Below are 26,578 nucleotides of genomic sequence, written 5' to 3'. Positions count from 1 at the left end.
TTTTTTAATAAGTTAACTTTAATTTAATTATAATATTTAGTAAATTAGTTATTAAACTTTTTAAAATTATATTAATTTATTTTTAAGGTATTTTTAAAAAAGAATTTAATATTTTTTATTTATACCTTTTAATTTATTAATATATTAAATTTAGTTACTTTTATATACTAATTTTATTATAGTTAAAGCTCCTAAAATTTATTATTAATTTAATTTATATTTTTAAGTACTTTTTTAAAATTTAATTTTAAAATATTAAGCTAGTTAAAATATTACTACAAGCTAAAATTAAAAATTATTAAGTATTAAAGGGTCCCTTTTTAAAATAATTAAAATAATTTTATTTAAAAATAAAATATAAATACTAGTAATATAATACATATTTTATATATAATTAATAATTAAAAAAATTAAAATTATAAAAACCTTAAATAAGCTAACTAAATATAAAATAAAGTATTAAAAAACTATTTAATAAAAAATTAATATTAAATTTTAAGGCCTAAAATATATAAAAATTAACTTTTAATTAATTATTTTTTTACTAGGGTATTAGCCTTATATATATTATTAAAATAATAATATTATTATTAATATATAGCAAGTTAATATTACTATAATTTTTATTTTATTAAGTTTTTTTTATTTTATTAGGGGCTTAGTATTTATAGGTATAATATTAATTTTAATTATAAAATAACTTTTATTAATAAAAATTAAATAAATTATAATATATAAACTTAAAATAATAATTTTATATAAATTATTAAATTTAATTATTTAATACTTATATATAAAAATTAAAATATAAAAAAAATTAAAAAATAATAAAATATTTTATAAAAAACTTTAATAAATAAATATTAATTTTTATTTAAAAAATTAATTTTTAAGTATTTTATAAACTTAAATTATAATTTAATTAAATTTAAATAAATAATATTTTATAAATTAGCTTTTTATTATAAAAATANATTATAATTTTAAATATTTTATTTTAAAAAATATAAATCTAATTATAAAATATTAATAATTAATTTTTTATAATAAATTAGTTTATATAACTTTATATTTTTTAATTTTTATAATTTAATTTTATATTAAAAAAGGTATTTTAAAAAAATTAATTATTTATTTCTAATCTTGCCTTTGCTAGTGCCTTATCTAAATCCCTTTGCCTTTTTTATTTAAGTAAAAACACTAGTTTTACTACCTTTTTATTATTATCTTACTATAATTTTTTAGCATGCTATTAAGCTTCTAAGGCCTTACTAAATATAGTACCTATAAATTCTTAACATGCATGTTATTTAATATTTAGTAAGGGTAATAGCTAGCTAGGGCCAGGTATACCTTTAGCTATAAATAAAAAAATATTAAATATAATAAATATAGACCTTATGCCATGCATATGTAAAGTAAAAGTATTAGCACTTATTATAAATACTATTTTATTAAAGTTATTAGCTAGGGGCGGCATAATATAAACCAAGTTAAAAAAATTATAAGGGTTATATAAAATTTTTAGATTTTTTTACTAGTTTATAGCTAACTTTTAATTCCAAGCTACTTATTACCTTATATTTTTAGTTTATTAAGGTACTAGGTTTTTTAACCACTACTAAAAGCCTATACCTATTTATTCTTAATATTTAAGCCGGGCAAAAAGCTCCTTAGTTACCTTTTAAAAACTAGGTATATATTAGCCTTGTACTAAGCATATATAAAAAAAGTATAAATTATAAAATTTTATTAAGTAAAAAAAGCTTTTAACTAGTAGTATTATTATTTATAAAATAAAAACTTTTATTAATATTTATATACTTACTTACAAGCTGTTATTATTTATAATTTATTTTAAACTAGCCAGGATATAATACACTAAAAATTTAAGGCTTATAAATTTTATGGTTTAATTATTATTTTAACTTATTATTAGGCCAAAAATTTTTAATACTCTTTACCTTATTAAGTAATTTCTTCCTAAAAAAAAATTTTATAACTTATAAATAGCCTACTTAGCAAAATAATCTTTAAACTTCTTGCGAAAGTTTTATTTCACGTGAACCTAGTAAAAAACTAATAAATATAAAAAATACTTATTCTAGCTTATTAATAAATTAATTTTAAATAAGTAATTACTAAGCCCTGGACCCTGCTTTATATATATATTAATAATAATTATATAAATCCCATGCTTAATTTTATAAATATAAGTAAAGTATATATTTTATTAACTAACCTAGGCAAGTATTTTAAAAATCTTATAAAATATAGTGTAATATACCTTTTAGGTTTTAAGGTTAATAAAGGCATATATATATATTTAAATACTTATAAAATTAATATATGCCTAGTATAAGTAAAGCACTAGGGTAACTTATATTAATATTTTTTATTTTATTTTATAATACTAAAAATATTAGTCTTGCCTTGGATTATTTTAAAGAAAAGATTTACCTAAATAAACTATACTTATTAAAAAGTATTTACTTATGCATTTATATAGCATAAAATAATATAATATTTATAATTTTTTTTAAAAAAAAAAACCTTTTAAATTTATTGCCCATGTGGCCGCTTTTTATTAAATTTAAATTTATAAAAAACACTAGTAATATTTATGCCCTTTTTATATTATAAAAGGCGCTTTTTTTAAATTAAGCTTATAAGCTTATTTTTAATATTTAAGCTTTTATGTAAGGTACGGAAAATAAAAAACCTAAATTATTTTTAAATATTAATTTAATTAGGGGAAACTAAAAACTGCTTTATATAATTATATTATAAGTAAATGCCTGGTATATGCACAGCATAAACAAAGTAGGTATATACTTATAATAAGGGTAAGGATATTATGCTTTTAAAGTGCTTTAATATATTAATTAGTAATATCCTAGGGCATAAAATACAGGGGTAAAGGTAAATATATATAATAGCCACGGGTTATTAATAGTATATATAAATATTATTTATATATTTTTAGTATAAATAAATTAAACTAGGTATTATACTTTATATATGCAAGCTTAGTAAAGCCATGCTTTATATAAGCTTAATTTATAAAAAAAATTAGTAAATAATAATAAAAAGGTAGAAATAACTTACCATAATAAGTAACCTATATAATATTTATAATAATAAAAATATATTTATTTAAAGGTGTTACAGCTCTATGTTTTATCTTAAAAAGATACTATAGGTATAGCTTATTAATAATATAAGTAAAACTTTTAAGTAATTAGGCTATATGCCAGGTCTTAAAATTAAAGTTTTTTAGGTATTTAATAAACTTAGCTTATACTAATAATTAGTATATATAAAATAAATATAAGAATAATAAAAAATATATACCTTATTATACTTAAATAGTGCTAAAACTTTAAGTTTACATGTAAAATACCTTTTATAGGTATATAGTGCACTTTAGTTATTTTTTTTTTTACTTTTTATTTACTAGTTATAAAAAAACCTAAGGTAAAACTACTTAGTCTTTTTTTTTAAAATATCCATGGGCCTAAGGTTTTAATATTAGGTTTTTTAATATACCCAAAGGTATTAAAAAAAGTAAAAATTAACCTAATTATAATTAAAATATGGGATGCTAGTACCTTTAAAACTAAAAAAATTAAAAAAAGCTTAATTAATTTATAGATAATACTTTAGCCTGGTATATATATATATATAATACTAAACCTTACTATATTTTTATTTATTATTAAATTAAGTTAATAGTAGCATATTTTAAAGCTTTACTTAGCCTAAACCTAACTTATAAAACTATATTTATAAAGCATATATTAAGCATGTATATTATATTAAAACTATATATACTTATAATATTACTTATATAGTTATATTATTAAAATAACTTGTAATTAGGGCCTTAGTAATTAAATTTAGGTAATAAATAAAATAAAGAATTTTTAGATTTATAAGGCTTTTTAAATTTTTTATAATAGGGTATAAAAATATTAATAAATACTTTTAAACCTTATTAATAATAATTTTAAATTTATTATTACTAAATATTATAAGGTTAAACTCCTAAACTTTCTTATATAATAAGCCTATAAAAAGCAGAATCTTATTAAAGTCTAGCTTAATAATATTAATTTTTAGTTTAGGCTTAGGCTTAGGGGGAGGATTTTTAATATTAAATATATTAAAATTTAGCTTAAAAGGTATTATTTTTTTATATAATTTTTAGTTTTACACATAGTTTTAATATATATATTAAATATATTAAGTATTATTATATTACCTTAATAATAGGTATATTATTAAGGATACAGGTAATTTAATTTTAGTATTTAAAGTTAGTTATCTTAAAATAAGTTAAATAAAGAATATATATAAAATTTAAATATAAATAAGGTATTAATATTAGGACTAAGGCTTAAAAATTTAATATTTTATAATACTAAGTAGTACCAAGGTTTAAAAATTTAAAGTAAAAATTCTAAGCCTTGCTAAGATGGCTTATTAATCTATTTCTAAGCCTTGCTTGGAGGTTCGGTGAACCTCTCCAAGCGTGGTACCCCTGGTTCATGTTTCTGCTCTGCGCAATCAGAAGCTTAACTCATTCGATCCGTTAATGAGCTGTCATATTCCCAGAGAGTAGTATTTGGCTGTGAGCAACCATTGGACTCGGCTCTGTGATACCTCAGATGGCGAGCGAACCATGCATGAACTACGATCGATGCTGATTGCTGAATATAGCCGGAGACATATTTCAGCTTCGCACTTGCGGTTAGACTGCATACGAGGATGCCCAGATAGTCCGTAGTAGGTTAGGCGGACCCGGATATACCCCATATGGTCAGGGTCCCTTGCTTTCCCTGGGGAGCTGCGTACGCAGCTTCGTCATTCAAATTTTTATACTCTCTAAGGAGATAGCAACCAGATCTCAACGACAAACTTTCTTTCAAATTTTTTTCTTCTGAACAGTCACCAACAATTGCGTGTTTTTTGTTTATTTTCCCTTTGTAGGACTCGGCTGATTGACCGTCGCCCATGTCCTACTCCTAAACTCCAAACGCTATGCGGAAGGAAAGATCAAACAAATATCGATAACAAGAAGCAAAGCCCGGTATAAAGTACAAGCTCATCATTAAATTATAGAAGCTCTTCGCATGTCCAGTCTTCATATCTTTATCAATGAGTCAATATCAGAACCAAGCCAATCCAAACAGGATAGGATAGCAGCAGAAGTGAAGGCTTGACTTACGTTCCGTCCGGAAGGTATCTCCTCACAATGAGTGGGATCTTCTTCTGCGCAAGCTCCTTCATCGCGATCTGCAAAGGATCCGTCTCTCCCTCAAGATCCACGAGTACTGGCGCATTCAAACTAGTGGGGTGTCAGTGGGAGCGCTTTGCCGAATTGATGCTTGCAACTGCGCAACGAACCTAATCTGCAGCGCTCGTGTACCCAGAACACGGGCCTTCTCATATTTGGTCATGTATGGGGTCGTCGTGCGCTGGTCGTTGGGGATCTTCTTCGCCCGTTGCTGCTCAACCACTTTCCCTGAGTATCCTGCGTTCGGGTCGCCGGAAACAACCACACGGTCTCCATTCACAGCGCCGTAGCCATCCTCGTAACCCTCCGCGCCTTCTTCGCCTTCGACGTCTTCGGGGTTGAGAAAGTCATCGGGCTCAATCTCATCGTAGGCCTGGTCGGGCTCGTAGTCATAACTGTGATGCAGAGTCAGGATACCACATTCTCAAGCAATTCAATAAGAACAATGCGGGCTCCGCGGTTCGCCATGTTGAGAGGAAAGCTCTGTTCTTACGTTTCTTCAGCTTCGTGGTCGCCGCCATAGTCGGACATTGTGTCGGTTTGGGTTTGGTGGAGCTTAAATGACTGATGCTCAGAAAGGAGAGAAGCGAGGGACAGCCGAGACGCAAAGGCGCTTTCTATGAAGATTCGTTCAAAGCTGTCGCGACATCAAAAAAAGGCGGCGGAAAAGTTCCTGATGCCGCTAGCCCGATTGGGTATAGAGCTCTCACCGCCCTTTCCACTTTTCTGGCAAAATTTTGAATTTCTCCAGCATTTTATCTGAGATCGTCCATCTGTGTCCATCATTTATTCCGCTTTGACACTTCATACATGTCCCGAACTTTATAGCACACTTTGCTGTGTGCTTCTTGAGCATGGGACGAAAAAGGTCGTCGTCCGGGGACTATCCTAGCCCTAAACGGCTCCAGAAACAAGCGGCCGATGAGACCGGTAAGCTAGTCGGAGTCTATCAAGTAGTATCTCAGTTGCTCATCAACATCCATCAGATCCAATTTACGAGGAACCACATTCCGACGATGACTATTCTCCCGATGATGCCAGCGTCACAAGCAGTCTTCACGACACACCAGCCACACCCTTCTCAACAGCTTCAACCTCCGTGAGGTATCCGTCGGAGTTGAAAACCCACCGCTGCCCATTCGAAGGTTGCACCAAAGCGTTCAATCGACCCGCCCGCCTCCAGGAGCATCTACGCTCGCACAACAACGAAAGGTTATTCAGCTGCACCTATGAGGGATGCGACAAGACCTTCCTACGCGTTTCGCACTTGAACCACCATGTCAAAAGCGCCCATACCGGAATCCGAGACTATGTCTGTGACCGCCCGGGCTGTGGGAAGAGCTTCGTGACTGGCTCTCGATTGCGTCGACATTTAGCTGCCCATGACGGCCAAGACAAATTTCGTTGCACCGAGTATCCGCCCTGCAATGAGACTTTTCGCAAGCACTCCACTCTACAGAAACATGTCCTGTCCGTTCATCTGAAACAAAAGCCGTTCCAGTGCCAGCATGTTGACCAGCAAACTGGAGAGAAATGCTTGATGGCATTTGAGTCGGCGGGTCATCTCCGGGCTCATGAAAGCCGAGTCCACACGGAAAAGCGGTTCAGCTGTTCGGAGTGCTCCCAGCGTGTAGAGGATGGATCCATGATCCCCCCTGCTACTTTCCCAACATACTCTCTACTACAGGCTCATATCCGCACCGCACATCCTCCCCAATGTCCCCACTGCTCTGTCACCTGCTCGACAGCACGAGAGCTCCGCCGCCATCTCGAAGTAGCCCACGGCAACGTCAGTCTCGATGACCGCCGAATCTTCCCTTGCACCGTCCCAGGCTGCGACCGTAGCTTCACGAAAAAGGGAAACCTGACTGTGCACATTCGAACTGTACACGACGGCGAGAAGCGCTTTGTCTGCGGCGAAACAGATCTCTCCACCTCCAAACGAGTCACCGGGTGGGCCAGCGCCGACGGCTGCGGAAAACGATACGGCAGCAAACTAGCCCTCGAAGAACACATTCGCACAGCCCACATGGGCTTCCAAAATTCCAAAGCTGAACGTCGTCAGAAACTCGGCCAGACAAAAAAGCCGTCGTCCTCAAACAACAACCCCACCGCGCTCGCTGCCCTAACTGGTGAAGGCTACGCCGACGAAACCGGTCGCCAGATTGCTTGTTTTGTCGAAGCGTGCCCGCACCGCTTCCATCGCAATTATGATCTCTGGGTCCATATGGGCAGTAAACACAACTACGCAGAAGACGACATTCGAGATCTTTTCCTTCAACGAGCGCTCCTCGGCGACGGCTCCGAACCTGTTCCAGCCGACGTCTTTGGGATCTACGGTCTTGAGTTCGACAACGAGGACCTCTCGTATCACCAGGGCTCGGACCTGTATGGCCGTGTACCAACTGAGACTGCAGGCCACGTTCAACACCAACACCAGCTCCCTGATCCCAGCATTGGATCGTATGTTCTTAGCGACACTGAGTATTCGATGCTTCCTCAATCTGCACCAGGATTCTTCGACTCAGATATCATGATGCAGGAGTCTATTTCTGCTTCGAAGACACAGATACCCAATCCCAATAATGACGACATGATGATCGATCCGTTCCTGGACTTCGGGATGGTAAACTCTTAGCGGGCGTTTCCTTACATTCTTTCTGTTTTCGGTCCATATACTCCAATGTGCGTGCTGTATGATTTGCATAGGAAAAGTAGATTAGATGTTTTTAATAATTATTTAAGATGAATCAACTGATGGATTTAAATGCGAATGCAAATGTAATGGGTTGGTGTATTGGTGGTTCGTTCTGGCGGTCTAGACTGGCACCGAGATCCAAGTTAGGGCTAGAACTTAGAAGAGGTCTATCTAGGCCGGACTCCTCATTCCAGATCCGACTGCAATGTACATACATCCACGTTAATATACTCAGAATTTATAGTAAAGCCATCCTATCATGCATGCATGCGTCCGCATTTATCATTAACCTACGTGGCCCTAACCAAGCACCTCCCTCCTCTGGGGCGGACCCAGCGTTGTCCAGGCCAAGCCGATGTCAAAGATGCCACCATGCTTGGCTCTCACCAACCAAGAATAAACTTGGTACTGCATGCGTTGATTGCGAGTAATGCGCCAATGGCAAGAGCTTATTGGGAAGACTGGCGGGGTTAATCTTCGGCTTTGCGGAAGACAACGAAGAGTGCACTCACGCAGGCTTTCTTTGTCTCAACCCGAAGGATCATCACCCATCCAACCTACAATTCCCTACGGTAGGGAATTGCCTCGCGTCCCGAACCAATGGCTGGCGTATGCACAGCGCAGAAGGCCTTGTTGATAACTCGTGAGGGGTAACCACAAATTCCACTGCTCTGGAGCAGGATTCTACGCCAAAATAAGCCAAAATATACATGACAAGCACTGAAATAGTGAGAATGCTATTGAAGTACGTCAGTATGGCATTGGAGAACAGTCATGCGACGAGTATGAGAAGTGCCATTAATGTACTGAGAGAATTCGAATATAGAAGTAACAAACAGATATATAATCCTCGGTTGAGACCGAAAACACCTTTTCCTGCCCACAATGAAATGTGCGAGTAATGCTGGACATGAATGTTCAATCTGGAAAAGTACCCCAGCGCCGACTGATGCTTGCAGCTCATAGTCGAGGCTGCGGTGATGGCAAAAGAGAAAAGACAAGAGTGACTGAAAGAGGGTAATTGAAATCTAGGTCTAAAATGCAGGATTTCGTGTGCAAAGGGCCAAAAAAGGGAACGTGAAAGAAGTAGAATGTGATATGTCACGGCCGAATCATAAGCTTGGAAAGAAAATAAACAGCGAATGCAATGTAAATATAGGAATCAGAACGCTCGAAAGAAAGATGGGTAATGGTTGGTAGAAATCTCAATAGTATGTCGCGTTTGTCCCAAATTGGGTCTGCGGATTGTGTTGATTTGTCTGGTACATGGCGGGACTCGACTGCTGAGGCTGCGAGGGGAACTGGCTGAACCAAGACTGACGCCGAGGTTCCTCGGGGCGATATGGTTGATTCAGAGCATCCCATGTACGGCTTGCCGTAGGCATGTTATAAGAGTCACTGGATCCGGCTTGAACACCATATGAATGAGCAGGAGTTGCTGGCGCCATCTGCTGCGTCTGCTGCGTCTGCTGCGGCTGTTGTTGCCACTGGTGCTGACGCTGCGCAATCGCATGTTGCACCATCTGGTTTGACATGCCTTCTTTCATCAACCTCTTCTCTTGCTCTCGGGCATCAATTGCTCCAACCAAGCCCATTGGGTTGACGGGAGGTGGCGTCTTTTGTTTATCGCCGGATAGATTGAAGAACGATGAGCCGGTCATACGAGCCACATGCTCTTGCTCGCGGGCGGAAAGATGTGGCGAGACATCAGTAAAATTAAACATGCTGCTGGCGCCGCGCGATTTGGGTCGGCCCATGCTCATTTGTGACTGTGACCTGGTATGAGCCGCCCAGTCACCGGACACCGGTCGAGGGGTTGGTGTTGCCGTCGAGGTAGAAGGGGATCGACGGTGAGGATGGACCGGTGGGCTAGGAGCTGCCCGCTGTTGCACGAATTGTTCTGGCGTGAGACCACCGCCGGGAGTTATGGGGCGAGGGGCAGCGGGTTGCCACAAAACACTGCGTCGATATTCGTCCCGACTTGGTGACCTCGATTGGTTGCGGTCGTTCTGACGCGCAGGCAGGGAATATCGCTGCCTCTCTGTAGCCTCAGAATCACTCCTGTGGTGCCCAAACTTTTTCAGCGTGTCCGATGTATTCGGACGGCCAGTGGCGTTCGGACCGCTGGTAGTGGGTAGGTAGGTCAAAGTTGGACCAAAGTCAATCGCGGGGATGTCAGGGTTATGTTCCGGCTTGTTTTCCTTACTGTAGCGCGCGTCGCCAATAACCACATCCTTCGGTTCAGGGCCCGATCCCACAGTCTTTCTGACTCCCATCCGCTTGGGTATCGACTTGACAGAGTCCTTGCTGTATAAAGACCCACCTGTGCTAGCATAGTCTGGGGACGCGGTGGAAACGTCGTCATCATAAACACTTTCTTCTTCCAGAGGTGCTGACTTTTTCGGTACAGAATATGCCGCAGTATAAGTGGGTTGACTGACGATACCAATTAGGTTCATGGCATCCTCATCGACAGTATGACGAAGATCATCGAAACTTGGCTCGCCGATTGAGCCTTGTGGGCTTACTACTTGCGATGGGGCCCGACTGAGCGGCTTTCGCTTGACGGCCTTTTCAATATCGATGGTGATGGTCTGAGTGCTCAATCGGTTTGCCTTAGGAGCTGGCAGTGAACCGCTAACCCCGAAGTTATGTTCAGGCACTGGCGGGCCCTGTTCTTGTGTTTCAATTGGTTGGTTAGCGGTAAAAGTCGGAATGCCAGCATTCCCGTGCGACGAGCCCGGCGGTACGGGGCTGCTACTATTGGTGTAGTCACTGCTGCTCGCTGATGTAGAGGGTCGATCGGCCAGGTTCATGCCGCCGGCGGCAACTAGTTGCGCGAGGGTTGAATCGGACATGCGGACGTTGGCTCTTCGGGCGTCCGCCGAGGGCTGGGGTCTGGTAGGAGGCCTTGCAATAGGGTCGTGGATCAGGGTGGGTGGCGGCGCAACACCCGGAGGCACTTGTTGTACCTGAGCGGGATTCACATATGGTCCTTGCTCAAAATACGGATTCTGTTCATCCTCGGAGCTGCTTCGGGTAGGAGAGCTGCCAACGGCAGGGCTTCCTGTCAAGTCTTGGGCGGAAGACGCGGGAGAATCTTCCATCATTGCGGGTCCCTGGAAGGGTTTGGGAGCAAATCTCGCTGTATCGGACATGCTTCGTGAGTGTGGCGCCGGTGTGAATGAATCCTCTGGGGGCACCTGCTGCACCACAGCATCCACTGACTGGTTAAACGTGGACATGTATTCTGGGAAAGGTCCCTTGCGCGAAGACGGCGCCGATGGGACTTGGCTGTACCGGCTCGGGAGACTGGCGCGGAAACGAGGCCTGCTTGAGATGCTACTTGTTCGGCTATTGGCATCTGCCATTCGACGTGCGGTTGCATCCTTGAGCTGCTTCCTCCACTCAGCCTCAGTCCAGTTCTGCGACCCAGAGGTCCGCAGTAGATTCACGATATCCATGATTTCCAGATAGTCATATCGTTCTTGGTCCGGAAATGCGAACATGATGCTCTTGATGTGGTTTACCGCAGCAATGAGTCGAGTTGGGCGCCCGTAGAGATTGAAGGTGTCAAAAGTCGGCATCAAAAACTGAAGCATGATTTCGAAACCGCTCACGGCAGGATGGACCTCCGGCATGACGAAAACGAACCCCTCCACTTTGGACTCTGATTGTGAATGTAGGACAAAGTTCCCTTCAATCTTAATCAGTGTGGACTGGTCGATCAAGGCCTTGGATTGGGGATAGATGGCGTATGCGCAATAGGCGTCCGTGACTGTCGCTATAGGCTTCACCTTCTTCGTCTTCTTCGTTTCATAGAACTTAATGTTTCCGATTACCAGCCTCGGGGCCCGGTCATATGCTGATTTCTTCTTCATGGTTTTCTTTGCCTTTTGCAGCTGTTTCTCATCTGGCGGAGTGATCACAAACCAGCAACGCCTCCAAGGGGTTCCAGCTCCAAATCGCACTCGGGCCCAGTCTTCATGTTTGAATCGGTTGCGCTCCAAAATGGCTCTGATATTGTTCAGTTCTCTGCCCTTCGCGGCAATGATGGAGCCGGTGTACGCTTCGTAGAGACACGTGTGTTCGTACATCGCCAGGCGGATTGCTGCAGCCCAGTGCATCAAAGAGTCGTAAGAGTCGAAGTGCAGGAGGTATCGGTTCTGACCGGCGGAGCAGACGCTCAAGACATTCTGGAGAGACTGTGCGCCGGCCTGGTTTTGCGTAGGGAGATTTTCGATCTGGGGATCATTAGAAGGCGCCATCGACGGGAAGGCTTCAAAAAGAACTTACCGATTTAATCGACGCATCCGCGAGATTAATGAAAGTTGCAGGAACTTCGGCCGCCGCATCGCCTGCCGCGTCCAGCGCGGCGGCGTCCCATAGGGATAAGACTGTCCCGACAAGTTGTGCATAGCATTCCACCCATTGTCGGTCAGCACATGGTCGACCATCTAGAACAAAAGTTAATCCGAGTCCCTGCAGCCAATGAGCGAAAACGTACTGGTATCCAGGTCGTTCAGTTTCAGGAAGTAGCCCTCGTAGTATAATTTGTTTGCATGGCTATTCATATAGGAAAATATACGCTGCAATTCAGCAGGAGTGTCCTCTGCGAGCTGCATGAATGGCGGATTGTGTGAAAAGACTGTTGAGCCCGGCCGCGACGCGCGCCGTTCAGCTTTTGATGAGGGGCCATCGTGCGGAGAAGGTGTGTCTGGGGAAGGCGTCTCGAATCTTGACGAAGGACCGTATGCTGAAGCCGTTCGGTCACCTCTTTCGGGACTTGTTTTACGGGACGATCCTCCAAGAGAGGATAGAAATGACAGCACTAGAAACGCAAGGGGCGTCAGCCATACTTCGTCCGATGTAGATGTAACCCGATATCAGCAGATAGACTCACCACGAGAGCGACCCATGATTGCGACTGCTGGTTTTCACACGATGACGGGAAGACCAGCTTCTAAGAAGGGTTTTAAAGAGGACAAAACGAACGGACGAAGGTGAAGAGGCGGGAGGAGAGGGGAAAGTGTTTGGCTTTGGCTCCGGCTCCTCCGCACGGAGATAGCGACAGTGTCAAGACAGCAGAAGACCCGCCAAGGCTTGGGTTGGACGAATTATTCCATGGGGCGAGGACGCAGCAGAAAGCGAGTGAGAAAGCGAGCGGCACGGGAAAAAGTGAAGCTGGACGAGGCCCAAGATGAAGTGGTTCTTAATTGATGGCGCAAGGCCGAGGAACTCGTCAGCGCCTGACCGAGTCAGTCGGACGCTAACACGATAGTTTAAACGCTGGGAGATGGCGGGGGTGTCCAAGCAATGGAAGAAGAGAGGGAAGAGAAAAGGAAGACAGCGAGCGGATGATGTAGAAGCGAGCCGTGAGAGTGACACAAGACGCAAGCAAGAGCCAGAAAGAAAACGAGGTGAGCACGGAGTAAGACCTTTGAGACTTTGTCTGCAACGGAGTTCCCGGTGGAGGTCGCAGATGATGGGCGTGGGTCTGTCACCGTTGCCTCCCTGAGGTCCACACTTGTACTTACCTTGCGAGGACAGTCTGTTATCCAGTGATTGTAGCGACCGAGTTGATCAATGCTTGAGAATCGAGACAACGAGATAGTTGAGGAGCTGAAAACCTCAGACAGGAACATGTCGACAGGGAATACAGTGGGTGCACACAGCTGGATGGCTGCGTCATCAGCCGGCTGAACCAGACATCTGTTGCGTCAACCAGTCTACCTTTGGCTCTAGACCTACAGGGACAGGCACGATTTAAAGGCTCGCTGCAGCTCACACCGATCCCAGATAGGACGCCTGAAAGGGTTTCTTTTTCTATGTGTCCGGAGCCCTTTTGATAGGGCAGACATCCATGCCACGGTGCGACGCAGGCATTGCAGCTATCCTGCATCTTCGCCTCGACCAGACTCCTTTTGAATCTCATTTCAATTGCAAAAGCCGCTGACGGTCTCTAAGATCTATTCTAGACTCTAGAGCTATGTCGGCAAGGTCATATTCTGTAGAACTACGAGGACGTGCTCTATAGTACAACAGAGTTACAAAAAACGGCCCACGGCCTGTTCCCCGCGCCCAAATATAGTAACACAGCCTGCATGTCTTAGTTTCTTAGATTCGCCGGCCCTATCAACTCCATTCCTTTCAAGGCTTCAAAACATTGTAAGTCTTCCTCGGTTTTCCACGAGAGCGAGAGCCGAGACAGTTTGACAAATCTGGCTTTGCCAAGCTTGTCTAGCTATGGCCGGTCGCCGTTGATTCAGACCAAGACTCCATGATCAAAGGCCGCAGTCATCCGAGTGGTCAATCTGGGGGCTCCGTTCCGATATTGAGCCCATTATTGTCTTTAAAGCGAATAGTTCGTTTTCTACAATTTGACTGCCTGAGATGTCACCCTGAGCCCCTGATGATTCAGGAGAAATTCATAGGGGTACTCGGGGTAATAATCAGCACTTGGTCTCCTTTCTTCTTCTGTCATGATGAGTAATTGACAGGACAGTGACCAGTTGTCAGACGACGACGCGTATCCCAGCAGCGATCGCTTCCTTAACAGCCCAATGAGCTCAGCGGCAAGCGAGCGGGCCGACTCGACCATCCTGCTGGGAATGATCGTCTTTCTCCAGAATCCCAGACTCCAGGGTGTTTTTCAGCGAATCGCATTCGTGGCGGTGCGATTTCGGATGTCTGAAATGCGCCATCCTCGCTAATTTTGTGGAACCGCGGCCAGCGCTCCATAAGTACGAAGCTACTCCGTACTCATGGTATGAAACAGCTTCAGAAGACATTGCTTGAATATATGTACGCACAGATTCAGTGGATACGGTAGATGAAACTGACTACATTATCTCATTGAGATCTGGTCCAAACCAAAGCGACCAGATGAGGACAAAAGGTGTACGGTCGCATGCTAAGGCATCAAGGCATAAATATCAATAAGGTTTTATATGTACTCCGTACTCCATTTCCCCAGGAACTTGCACCGACGCTCGATGGTTCCTGATTCTCATATAGAATCTAACTGTCTTCGCGAGTCATAACATGAAACTATCATCGAGCAACGCCGTTGATACAAGATCTTCGACCAACATGTACGTTGTGTTTGCCGCCCCCAACTGTCCCCATCCGAAGAATTGAAGAACCTCCAGAACGACTTACAGCGTTTATGGTCGATATGCCCATATTCAGGATAATCATTACGATACTTCAATCTTGTTTCCTTGTTGGCTTTGATGTTCATTGAATGAAGAGATAATCCGAAGGTTCAGGACTGTGGAAGGATCAGACTTCTCTGCCGGATACACTCAAGACCAGGACTTCGAAGTCGTAAGCAACTTCCCTATCCTATGGCGCTATCTGGACGGCATTCGGAGATCTGTGGTAGTCATCTGCAGAGATAATGTGTCATTGTTCCATGTGTATCCTGCACCTGGGTTTCTGGTGAGTAAAAGTTAGAAGAAATGTCATGGTACTGCACAACATCATTCTCACTGCTGCTGTGATTGAAAGATCATCTATCTTAGTGTAGATAACACGCTTATAATGCAGATAATGCAGGTGTTCCTATCAGATATCTGGGGTAGGCTGAACACGTGCCTGAGAGCTTAAAGGTGGTATTGGTTATTCACTGGACGACTCATTCACTATCCATCTCTTCAGCTCCTACAAATGCTCTCATTTCCCAGTCAACCATTTTGCCCTCGACATGTTTATCTCTTCTCAAGGCAGCAGTTATCTCTCCCTCCCACGCCTCTTCAGCCCGGTTCATTCCTTTCTATCCAACAACGGGCCCTGGCCATGACTTAGTCCCCAGCCTTCGATTCCAACACAAGTCAATCTTTAATTTGCACACTTGCCTTTTGTTGGTGCATCGTCTTCGAGTCTCTTACTTGTCCTTATCTTGTATTCAGTCTGTGTTACTCTTGCATCCTCTTACCATCGTCCACTGTGTTCTCTCAGCCCGACTTCTCATGATGGATGTGCTTGAACCCTTCCCAGCCCCAGCCGAGCTTCTCACCGAAGGTCCCGCTGGACCTGTTGACATCCCCTTCGACACCCAGGGCGGCCCCTACGCCTTGGTTGACGAGAAAGCTTCCCAGATTGTCGAGGCGGAGAACCAGAAGCTGGACAACCTGATGGGCAAGTTCACCAAGGGCTTTGACCCTGGTGCATTTGGCAGCCTGGTCAAGGATTCCATTCCCATGCTCCTCAAAGATCTCTTCCCCGGCTCTTATGCGCATCTCTTGCTGATCCTATTCGAGACCTTCGAGGCGGTTCAGGCTATCCAGCTGGGTCTAGAAGGTTGGCTGAAAAGCCGCTATAACGGCAACCCAATCATCTTCCCCAGCGAGACAAGCCTCATTGAGGAGTCCTTTTTTGCGGCTGAGATTGAGACACTGAGAAAGCTTCTGGAACCCATCCGTGAGGGAAATAAGAACTCGATTTTCTGGGTAAACACTAGACGTTCAGATCCGGCTTGGACTAGCGAACAGCTGGAAGCATCTGCTAGAGTCATTGAGTCGTTCAAGCACGACGTCTATGCGGTGTTGAACTCGGAACATGAGAACAGTAAGTGACCATAATCCAAAATATCGCTCTATGCTGACGTCTTGATCCTAGGGACCTTCTACAGTAACCTCCCAATCTCGGTCGAAAGAACGGCAATGTACAGTTTGAAGCAGATTCGCATGGACTCATGCAGAGCCAGTCTACACTGGGACACCTTCAACGGTACCGACATCGAGTTCACTGCATTCTACCAGTACTACAAGGCGCATGTCTCGAGGACTGAACCAGCAAAAGCTCGATCTTTCTTCTGGCTTCCTCCCAAGTCCCCGGGAACCCCCCGTCTGTCAGCCGAAGAAGCCGATAAAGGGGACTTGGCGAACTGGAACTCTCAAGGCGTCGGCGAAGAAGTCATTGAGCTCCTGCTCAAGACTGCCTTGTGGCTCAGCCTAGCAAGAGGACTAGCCGCTGTTCATCTGTTCTGCGACGTCGCTAGGCTGTTCCTTCTGCGTCCTCCCCCCAAGTCTATCACGAAGGAGTATCGCCGTTTCTTGCTGCATCTCATTCGTCTTCGTGCTACGACCGGGGGAGCCCAGTTCTCGCCGTCTCCTCTTGTCCCTCGAGACAACAAAGTCTTTCCCGATCGTAATACCGACTACTTTGAGGACATTTGGAGAACGAGCCATCAACTCTCTGCAGGTCTCTGCGATGAGATATCTTTGTTTGTCAAGTATCAGACTCCGAACTTCAAATTATCGAAGCCTCCTGTTCGTCGCCGTTCCGGTCATGCAGACATGCACTTGATCACCCAGGCTCAACCCCGTGGAAGCTTGGATGGCAAAGCCCGCAGCTCGGATGAGGAATCTATGGGACACGAGTGAGTACCTTACCATATTCTGACCACCCAGAGCAGATCTAACCACGCTTTTTGCTCCAGCACTGCCGACGAGTATGACTTTGTCGATATCTCGTCTGAGACTTCTTCCATCTTCCGGAGCAAGACTGTCTAGCCGCCAACGGCTCCTCTATCTAAGATCTGGTCAAAATATTTGTCACTTGCAGTCAGCCTACCGTACGAAGCCTGACTTGATCTAAACGCCTTTCACGACATTTATGCATAACGAAAAGAACGCCCTGGAAAAAAAAATTGATGAACCTGGAAAAGACTTCACTTGGGACGGAAGAATTTAGCCGACATTTCCACCACCAGATAGGATTGTTCCAGCGTCATTTGGTCGGTTAATATGAGATTTCTTCATTCCACTGTCGTTTTCTCATTCTGTTTCTACTACTTTTTCACTCTCAGTTTCTCTCTGTGGACCGTTTAGTTGCCCTTGTTGTCCTCCTTTGGACGCAGCAAGCGCACAGTGATGGCATGAAGCAGAGCATCGACACTATAACTGAATGTGTCACACTGCATTGCATTGCATTGCATTTCCAATTCTGAAAGCACAAAAAAAAAGGCGAAGTGATAGCTCCTTCCATAGCCTACTAAGCTAGTTCATAATCTCCTCTCCATAGGATCAATCTGTCCTGTTATCCAGGGTCTTGTTTCATCCTTTCTTTTGTTGATGTTTGGGTAATATGCATTTCATTCAAACCCCCAACTTGTTTGCCGAGACTTATGCGTGTCACAATGTGAAACACAAGCTAATGTTGTTATGCAGGCTATGGCTCTCCTACCTATAAACATCTTCAGCTCTTTTGATCATTGCCTAGTGCTTGTTGCCTAGGTAGAGCTGAATATTTGACCTTTCTTGACTCATAGGCAAGAACTCAGACTCACAGCTGCTAAAGCTTGCCTACTTGCCTTCAAGTTTAATCCTGCACCATGCTTTCATTTAAGGCACCTTCTTCTTCGCACTGCCTTGGTCTCCTCCCTCAGCACAGCAGCTGTCGCTGTTGATTACAGTTGACCTTCCTTGAAGTCTTATCTCAGGACTTCTAGTTATTTTCCACCCCAGCTCACAGCACCCGCGTCAAGCTTCATCCTCAGGCTTCTTCAAGTGAACTGGGATAGCCCATCAAAATTGTCTGTCTCCGAGAGTATCAGCAACAGCATTAAACACGGAGTCCGCCGTGGCATCGCCGCAAAACCAACCCGTCAAGGCTCAAACCAAGCTCTGCTGCCAGATCCCTTCACTTTCACCCATCTCTCCTCTTTGAATCAGAGCTGACAGTATAGTAATAAGAATCTTAGTATAGAATCGTTCTCGGCATATGATCCGGCCATCTGCACCAACTCAACACGCTTACCAGTCCCGAGCTGTTTGCATTGAACAATTTACAACTTCCCTTGGCTGCATGCGAAGAGTTCCCGTAACGAAGCGACCTCGGCAGAAGCTCACTCACTTCACTCTTTTGTTGTTTGAGATGCTTTCAATGCCGTCCTGGTTGCCACGACACATATATACAATGGATGGACTTCTCGCCCAACAATGTTCATTGCAGGCAAGTAACCTGGCTCTTCTCCGTTATCTAATTCAGATGATACGTGTCCCGTCTTTCCAGCTATTGGCAAGGATTGTTCGAATTCGCTCTTGACCAGTGCCAAATTTATAGACTGCCGCGCGACTCTTCCGTCTACGGACTCTCGCAGCTGAAGTTTGACCCCATTGGATGGAGATAAAGAATAGTAAAAGTCCCTGTATACTGATTTAAAGTTGAAATGACGCAGTGATGTTGATGTCGCTTCATTGGCTGGTTGGTCCAGGCGGCGGCCCCGGGTATGCTCATGGTCAAGTTCAACTGGCACTGGCGATGCTGGGCCCTGGCAGTCCCCGGAGCTCTAGGTCAACAATCGGCCTCGTTCGGGATCTGCTGGGAGAAACTTGGTTGTCGCTGCGTATTTGTAGCTCAGTTGCGTAGCTTGTTCGTTCGTGGACTCGTAGTAGTAGTGTCCGTCACCGAACCACTAGCGCCTTGAGGCTCGAATGCTTTCAGGCTAGGAGCCTGCTATATATTCTAACAGACTGGCATACATCGAGCCGGTTGGCTTCTAGTCCGCATACCACCAGTATGCAGCCACCCGCAGTTGTTGAAAGCCGATTCAAGATCAAGAAGGCATAATGTTCATTATCGAAAGAAAGAGAACTAGATAATAATGCTAGCTACGGCTGTAGCCCGAACCTCGTCTAGCTCACTGAGGCCGATGGCACAAAAATACATTGTGACAAGTCATCCCCGTAGCATTGCCGATAAGCTCGTTGTTACATATTGTTTGTTGTTCGCCAAAAGTAGTCAGATGGCGTTTCAGCCATCATCGACCCCACTACTCGCCGCGCCCCTCCCCGACGCCGGAAGAGTAGAAGGCACCCCGGGCCCGAGGACTCGAAATCCTGAACGGCGCGCATCGTCTATCAAGAGGACAGGGCTCGAGCCTGTAGCCCTGAATATGCTCGGAGGCGCGTCGTGACTGTATATCGACACCAATGTGCATCGCTACATGCACTGCGCCTCATGTGGAGCAAGAACTGACCATTTAAGGAATCAATTCTCCAATCTCAGCTGCTTTTAACCGAGAAGCTCAACGTCCAACCCGATGGCTCGCATGAACAGGTTGACGTTTCCAAGTCGCTGGCTGGCCATATCGGCCGGAAGCGTCTTGCTGTGCGTGACGGTTTCCATAACACGATCCCTAGATAGTAGTCAGTAAACCATCCACAAATCACAATGTGACCAAGTCACTTACTTGACGGCGATAACCAAGCGCTGCTGCTGTTCTGGGCTTGCTCCAATTCCGATGGCGGCCAAGAACTGCCAAACGTACATGTCATCACCAGCATTGATGGAGTGGGGGAAGATCTCGGCAAATGTAGGCTCGAGGGTGTCGAACAGGATGTTGAACTTCTCAACCCACTGTTGCCAGTCTTGTTCGCTGGCCTGTCCGGCTTCCTTGACGATTTCTGCTCTGCTCAGAAGCATAGTCAAGATTCCTAAGCCAATCCGCGTCCGAGCAACAAACTGCACGTGAGTATGGGTGAGCACCAGGCCCAAAAGGCCAATGATGATGTTGAACGGGGCCTCGTTGACGTAGCCCAGGAGACATGGCATTACGGCCTGAGAGAACAGATCGATGGCTTCCCTAATGGCCAAAGGCGGCTGAGTCTCACCGGGTGCAGGAAGCGCTCGGCGGACAACGTCCAGGTTATCCAGGTTAACAACAATCATGGTTAGAATGGTAATCCGTTGTTCCGGGTCGATATGGCGGAATATGCGCTCAATAGCTTTCTTGCCCTTGGGATAAGACAGGAAGGCAATGAACGGATGGGGGGTGTTGGAGTTGGGTACAATGGCCTCCATAACCTTGAGTTCCTGCCACAGCTTCTGATTCAACCCGCTCAATTTCTGGCGCCTCTCCATATGTGCCTGAATCGCTTCGGCATCGTCCTCGTTAGGCGGCGGAGGCATCGTACGCGCAATGTCCTCCATCTCCATCAACGTGTTGTAGACATTCTCAATGTTCGCTAGAATAGATTTGCGGTCACTCGGGCTTAGATCTGTCGGTAACTTCTTCGTGGCCTTGCCGCCTTCAGAGCTCTCAGGGCGTTTGATGTTGAGTGAGGGCTTGGGGGCCTTGGCATTTCCGAATGAGATCTTTCCTAGACTACCCTCGATGATGAGCTGCTTGTTCTTGGGCTTCGCTTTGGCAGCCTCTACCGCACGTTGCACCTGTTGCTGCATGCGCTGCATGTGGTTATCCGCGCTCTGGCCGTGCTTCCGAGAATGGCCACCGACGCGATTACCGGTCTGGAGTAGGTAAGTCTGCGCGAAGTGACCAAGGGGCTGATGGGGGTGTTGCCGGGGTGCGCCCCGAATTTGGCTGTAGACTTGATAGTAGAAATCCTCTGCCAAGACAGCGTCGGAATCGGTATCCGCCATATTCCCAGCTTGAGCCACCAGCTGCTGTAGCTGGATACGTGTGATGAAGTTCTTGTCTTGGGGAGTCATCAATCCGTTACCCTTCGATAGAAGGAAAATCTTATGGTTCCGCTTAGCACGCTTAGCGTCCTCCATCAAGTACGCTACGCGCTGCTCTTCCGTAAGATTCATCAATTGCTGTGGGTTGGTGATTAGCGGCAACTGCGCACTAGGTCCGCGGGCGTGCTGCTGAGGGTACTGCTGGGGAAGACGCTGCGGCGGCTGGTCGCGCGGTGGCATTGCTTGGTGTTGGAGGGGCTGGATATGTGGAGGCGGACCGTTAGGGTTCGGGATAGGATTCTGGAGAAGATGCAGAGGAATGTTGGGAGCATGGGCTGGATGGGGGAACGGCTCTGGAGCCATCGTCTGGGGATGCAATAGATGCGGCGGCACACCACGTCCGAACTGGGCTTGCAGGTATTCGGGCGGCATCTGCGGGAAACCCTCTGGGAGGCCAGGTGGTCTCTGGGGAGGGAGAGGTTCAGAGATCTGTTGCGGCAGAGATAGCTGGGGTCCGCCGAGTCCCGGCGGGGGGACACCTTGGCCCCGGATTTGCGCTTCGACCTCCTCCAAACTCATCATCTTCTTCGCCTGTGAGACCTGAGGCGCCGGTTCCGGTTTACTCGGCAAGCCCCAGACACTGGACTTGGCCTGGAGATCCGGAATGTAACCGGGATCCGAGTACTTTTCATATCCTGTTCGCTTGGGCTGTTGTAACGTGGTGGTGGTGGTAGTTTGGGTCTCTGTAACGCGAGTGACGGGCGCTTGAGGATTCTGGAGGTTGTAGCGAACTTGCTCTTCTCCGATGACCTCGGACACTTGCGCTGTCTTTCCGAAGAAGTCAAAGTCCTTGCCGACAGGAGCTGCCTGCACGTCGCCGAAGGTGTCCTGGTTGAAGGCATCCTGATCATCGTCCAGCTGATCCCCTAAGCCATCGTAGGTATCTTCGAAATTGAGTCTACATTTATCAAAGCCAGAGTCAGCACTATTCCACGCGAAGATACTCATGGACAACGAAAGCTCGGCCATTGAGCGGGAATAGCTTACACGTCGGCATCGTCGTCATGGAGCGCCGCTGCTTGGGCGCGAGCAACCTCAGCGAAGGGATCGGGAGTGTCGAAAATACCCCTCTGGCCGCCCTGGGGAGCTCGGTCCCTAGGAAGGGTGGTGTCGAAGCCGAAGAACGACATATTCGACGGGGAGGTGGATGGGCGAGGGGAGCGAGGTGGGAGGACTCGGGAGATTTAGCACTGAACATAATTGTGGTGCGGGATGAAGTCAAGTCACGTTTTCTGCCTGAGTGCCTGAGGCTTGAACAGATGCTCATGGGAACAATTTTAGTTCTTTGTAACAAGATGCTCTTTATATGCTTGGCCATACTAGCTCAAGCCTGACAAGTCTGACAGGAAAGCTAAAATGTCTTCAGAGACCCCTAATTGTCACGAAGCATGTTGCTTTGCAGAGACTCCTGCTGCACTGATCTGCAGGACGACTTCGAGTCTCAACATCGGATCTATACCAGCCATGTGTGGCTGGACAACAATACCACTACTCTGTATGCTGACTACTCTGGAGTAGAGAGACCAATTCATTGTCTCAGGCTTTGTGGCTGGCATCACGATGGGTGCATACGTATGCTATGGGTCCCCGCCAATGAGATAATCAGAACCCTCAGTTCACAGCTGCTGTAGGCAAAGGTCCTTTCTCCCATCACACCCTATTCTAAAAGCCCAGCAACGCTCAATTGCTCTTCGATCACGAGTTTCTTCCCGGAAGATGTCCCTTTGGGATTGCCATCAACTGACTCGTAACCCTAAGACCATCAGCGCTCGTCGGACTAACTTCCGCTCTCCGCAGTCGGTTGTCGCGTCCCCTAAAGATTGAAGGCATTAGCGGGCTCAACCAAGAACCGTGATCGGACTCAAGACGTCGCCGGAAGCATCTTCTCGCGGTCATAAGAGCTGCACCTGCGATTAGGCACCTTCGCTCCAGATCAAGCGGCGACCCCGTGCTCCGATAGCACGCCGCTACCGAGATGCCGCCGATACAGGGGAAGTATGCGCGGTATATCCTGTTCGCCCTCCTGGTCGGTCTACTCTCCTCTTATCACTACAGCGTAACTGACCGTCTGTCTTATGTAGGGACTAGCACTATTTTTCCTCTCCAGACGCTCCCTTCCCGTCCCCGATAGCTCCGCAACAAAACTAGGCTCTGCCTCAACATCTCCGCCGCCCTCCGATGACCGACCCGTGAATGCATTCGGATACTCGCTCAATCCACAATCAAGCAGTGAAGTAGTGAGATTTGCAGCGAATCACCCCGGCGGCCGTGCCAATGCGACGTTTGTGACTCTGGCACGGAACTCGGACGTATGGGAGATTGCGCAAGCCATCCGCCAGGTCGAGGACCGCTTCAACCGGAACTTTCACTATGACTGGGTCTTCCTAAACGACCAACCCTTTGATGACAACTTTAAGCGTATCACAACATCGCTGGTGTCCGGCACTACGCGCTATGGTGAAATTCCGAATGAGCACTGGTCCTATCCCGACTGGATTGACCAGGACAAGGCAAGGGAAGTTCGGGAAGAGATGAAGGAGAAGAAGATTATATATGGCCACTCGGAGAGCTATCGGCACATGTGTCGTTACGAGTCGGGGTTCTTCTTCCGTCATCCTCTGCTGCAGGAGTATGAGTTCTACTGGCGGGTGGAACCCGGCGTCGAGCTATTTTGCGATATTCCTTATGACCCCTTTCTCTTCATGAAAGAGAATAACAAGAAATATAGCTTCGTGATGAGTATGTATGAGTACGAAGGTACTATCCCAACACTCTGGGATTCGGTGAAGCAGTTCATGGGTGACCACCCGGAGCACATCGCGGAAGGAAACTCGATGCGATTCTTGAGTGACGACAATGGCGACACCTATAACAAATGCCATTTTGTAAGCGTCTTATGCCATGTGGTTTGCAACAAGCTAACATATACAGTGGTCGAATTTCGAGATTGCAAGCTTGGACTGGCTAAGATCTAAGCAATACCTGGACTACTTCAACTCGCTAGACCAGGCTGGCGGCTTCTACTACGAGAGATGGGGCGACGCACCTATCCACTCGATCGCCGCTGGGCTGCTTCTCCAGAAAGAACAGCTACACTTCTGGGATGAAATCTCCTACTACCATATACCCTTTACCCATTGCCCCCGCGATGAGCAGCTGCGGATGGACCTCCGATGTAGCTGCGACCCCTCAGGGAACTTTGACTGGAAGGGCTTCTCATGTGAGTCTTCTTACCCGGCGATGCCAGAGTCCCAGCTAACATTGCTATGCCCAGGTCTTTCCCGGTACTACAAGACCAACAACATGCCGCTGCCCCCTGGAGTAGACGAGTACAGCTGGCTGGCTATCTTTGGAATCTTCGTCTTACTGGTGGCTGTTGCTGCGATCGTAGCAATCGCCATCAATCACCGGGCCCGTAGGCACGCTCTTCAAGAGGTACAACACCTGTACCTGCAAAGCCAGACCCTCTGGGATCGGTATCAGAAAGAGAAGCGAGAATGGGAGAGGGAGAGGATGGGGCATTCATGGCCTGCATAAGGGAAGAAAAGCATTGGAGTTCGGCGCACATATTATCGGTATCTTGTCTTGACTTGCATATATTGGCGTTGACGGGCATCCGGGCTATAGAAGGTAGGTTGGTTTCTGCGTTGGTTGTACACATTGTGCCAGTTGGGGTCTGATTCATTAAAATATTCTCTAGATGTACACATACATACTCTTTACACTGTACTTACATGAGGTCATACCGTTTCCAATCTAATCTGAAAATTCCATCGACACCGTCGACGATACCCTGTGGAGGCCACTGAGCGAGTCCCAAGTGAGTGCCGGAGGCTCATGTCCCAGACTTGGACCCATCGCATGTCCTGCCAAATGCCTGCTCCAACGTTGAAGCTAGATCTCCACTGTATCCCGCATTTCGGATTACTCTGGGATCCCAGTGAGCCGCTGATGAAGGCGCTGGGCAGACAAGATGGGTGGTTGGGGCAGTTTATCTGTGATAGAGGGCTGGGAGAAGCTGGACGAGGCACTGGATCAGAACAGGACGGGGTTTCTGGAGAGGTTGTTCGTCTGTGATTTGTTATAGATACACTCGTGTAGAACAGACCAAGTAAATTCTAATTCATAACCCATCAGCTCATGACTTCAAATCCAGATCTAACATCCGCCTCCCCCTCCCCCTCCATCTCCTCCTCCTCCACCCCCTCCATCCCCGCAGTGATGACCGTGATGGCCGTGACCATGTCCGCCTCCACCATACCCGCCATACCCATAGCTATAACCAGGTCCGTGCTTGTTTTTCTTCTGTTTCTGGTGGCCGGCGTAGCTGTAGTTCGGGTTGTAGTGCGGTCTGGGGGCTTCCCAGCCAGACGCTGATGAGCTGTTGCGCGAGTCCCGGAAACACATCTTGTCTTTGCGTCTTCGGGTACGATTTCGGAGTTATGGCTCTTGTGTTTGTTCGGCGCGAGGTGGAGATAGTTGGTCGAAGTAGATAGATGGAGAGTTCTGCCTGATGTAGAGGCAAGCCTGAGGATAGGACAGGTTGGTTGTAGAAGAGGTGAAGCTAGGAAATAGTTGAGGGTTATATAGATGGTCTGATAAAGCGTCTGTGTTTGATTCACCTCTTTGTTCTGCGATGTATGTCCCAGGCCCGGCAGGCTTCCAAGCATTATATATTCACAGTCCAGAGTACTCTGCCACTCCCATCTGATCTGCAGCCTGTTTCAGCCCTGCGGGCACGTAATGACCATCATGTTGCCCCGGTGGCTATGTTTGGGCGGTGCATGTGGACTGATTCGGTAAAGATTCATGGCCTGATTGGAGGATAAATTATTGACAATAATGAGGTATCCCATTCTGCAGTATCCAACCATAACTGCACAGCCAGGATTCTACCTTTCCCATCGTCCCTTCCCTTCCTTCCAGATGGTGCTCCAGTCCAAGGTCCTCTCCGCGCCCTCCCCACCATCAACCAATACCATCTTCCATCCTTCTTCTCATAGTCCTTTTTCTTTCTATTACTGCTTCTGGTCGGTGCTGGTGCTTGCTTACTAGTCCTAAATTAAGTGATTGAAGAGTGGCTCAGAGTTCGT

The 26,578-nt window shown here is 45.4% G+C and overlaps 7 protein-coding genes across 7 annotated transcripts; 3 read left to right on the top strand and 4 right to left on the bottom strand.

Annotated features, from left to right (window-relative positions):
• Nucleotides 1-5,118: 5,118 nt before the first annotated feature.
• On the bottom strand, nucleotides 5,119-5,830 carry DSM5745_07696 (DNA-directed RNA polymerase core subunit RPO26; the record flags this gene model as incomplete). The annotated part of the gene is made up of 4 exons (XM_026749712.1): nucleotides 5,119-5,152; nucleotides 5,231-5,350; nucleotides 5,410-5,694; nucleotides 5,793-5,830. The coding sequence occupies 4 exons, from the start codon at nucleotides 5,828-5,830 to the stop codon at nucleotides 5,119-5,121; spliced, it is 477 nt and encodes a 158-aa protein (XP_026601744.1).
• A 323-nt stretch (nucleotides 5,831-6,153) lies between these two features.
• Nucleotides 6,154-7,937, top strand: DSM5745_07695 (C2H2-type zinc finger protein; the record flags this gene model as incomplete). Its single annotated transcript, XM_026749711.1, has 2 exons — nucleotides 6,154-6,229; nucleotides 6,286-7,937. 2 exons carry the CDS (start codon nucleotides 6,154-6,156, stop codon nucleotides 7,935-7,937), a joined length of 1,728 nt encoding a protein of 575 aa, XP_026601743.1.
• Nucleotides 7,938-9,202: 1,265 nt separating this feature from the next.
• DSM5745_07694 (PH domain protein) lies at nucleotides 9,203-12,916 on the bottom strand (the record flags this gene model as incomplete). Its single annotated transcript, XM_026749710.1, has 4 exons — nucleotides 9,203-12,241; nucleotides 12,294-12,454; nucleotides 12,505-12,828; nucleotides 12,901-12,916. 4 exons carry the CDS (start codon nucleotides 12,914-12,916, stop codon nucleotides 9,203-9,205), a joined length of 3,540 nt encoding a protein of 1,179 aa, XP_026601742.1.
• Nucleotides 12,917-15,973: 3,057 nt separating this feature from the next.
• Nucleotides 15,974-17,515, top strand: DSM5745_07693 (uncharacterized protein; the record flags this gene model as incomplete). The annotated part of the gene is made up of 3 exons (XM_026749709.1): nucleotides 15,974-16,568; nucleotides 16,620-17,382; nucleotides 17,443-17,515. 3 exons carry the CDS (start codon nucleotides 15,974-15,976, stop codon nucleotides 17,513-17,515), a joined length of 1,431 nt encoding a protein of 476 aa, XP_026601741.1.
• Nucleotides 17,516-20,018: 2,503 nt separating this feature from the next.
• Nucleotides 20,019-22,615, bottom strand: DSM5745_07692 (deadenylation-dependent mRNA-decapping factor PAT1; the record flags this gene model as incomplete). Its single annotated transcript, XM_026749708.1, has 3 exons — nucleotides 20,019-20,142; nucleotides 20,197-22,383; nucleotides 22,473-22,615. 3 exons carry the CDS (start codon nucleotides 22,613-22,615, stop codon nucleotides 20,019-20,021), a joined length of 2,454 nt encoding a protein of 817 aa, XP_026601740.1.
• Nucleotides 22,616-23,460: 845 nt separating this feature from the next.
• Nucleotides 23,461-25,022, top strand: DSM5745_07691 (glycosyltransferase family 15 protein; the record flags this gene model as incomplete). The annotated part of the gene is made up of 4 exons (XM_026749707.1): nucleotides 23,461-23,511; nucleotides 23,567-24,370; nucleotides 24,417-24,705; nucleotides 24,760-25,022. The coding sequence occupies 4 exons, from the start codon at nucleotides 23,461-23,463 to the stop codon at nucleotides 25,020-25,022; spliced, it is 1,407 nt and encodes a 468-aa protein (XP_026601739.1).
• Nucleotides 25,023-25,618: 596 nt separating this feature from the next.
• DSM5745_07690 (uncharacterized protein) lies at nucleotides 25,619-26,155 on the bottom strand (the record flags this gene model as incomplete). The annotated part of the gene is made up of 1 exon (XM_026749706.1): nucleotides 25,619-26,155. The coding sequence occupies one exon, from the start codon at nucleotides 26,153-26,155 to the stop codon at nucleotides 25,619-25,621; it is 537 nt and encodes a 178-aa protein (XP_026601738.1).
• Nucleotides 26,156-26,578: the final 423 nt, after the last annotated feature.

This window comes from Aspergillus mulundensis, assembly GCF_003369625.1.
Source record: "Aspergillus mulundensis strain DSM 5745 chromosome Unknown scaffold_8, whole genome shotgun sequence".
Classification (NCBI taxonomy): Eukaryota; Fungi; Ascomycota; class Eurotiomycetes; order Eurotiales; family Aspergillaceae; genus Aspergillus; species Aspergillus mulundensis.
Note: the sequence above shows the minus strand (reverse complement) of the source record. Positions and strands in the feature narration are given on the sequence as shown.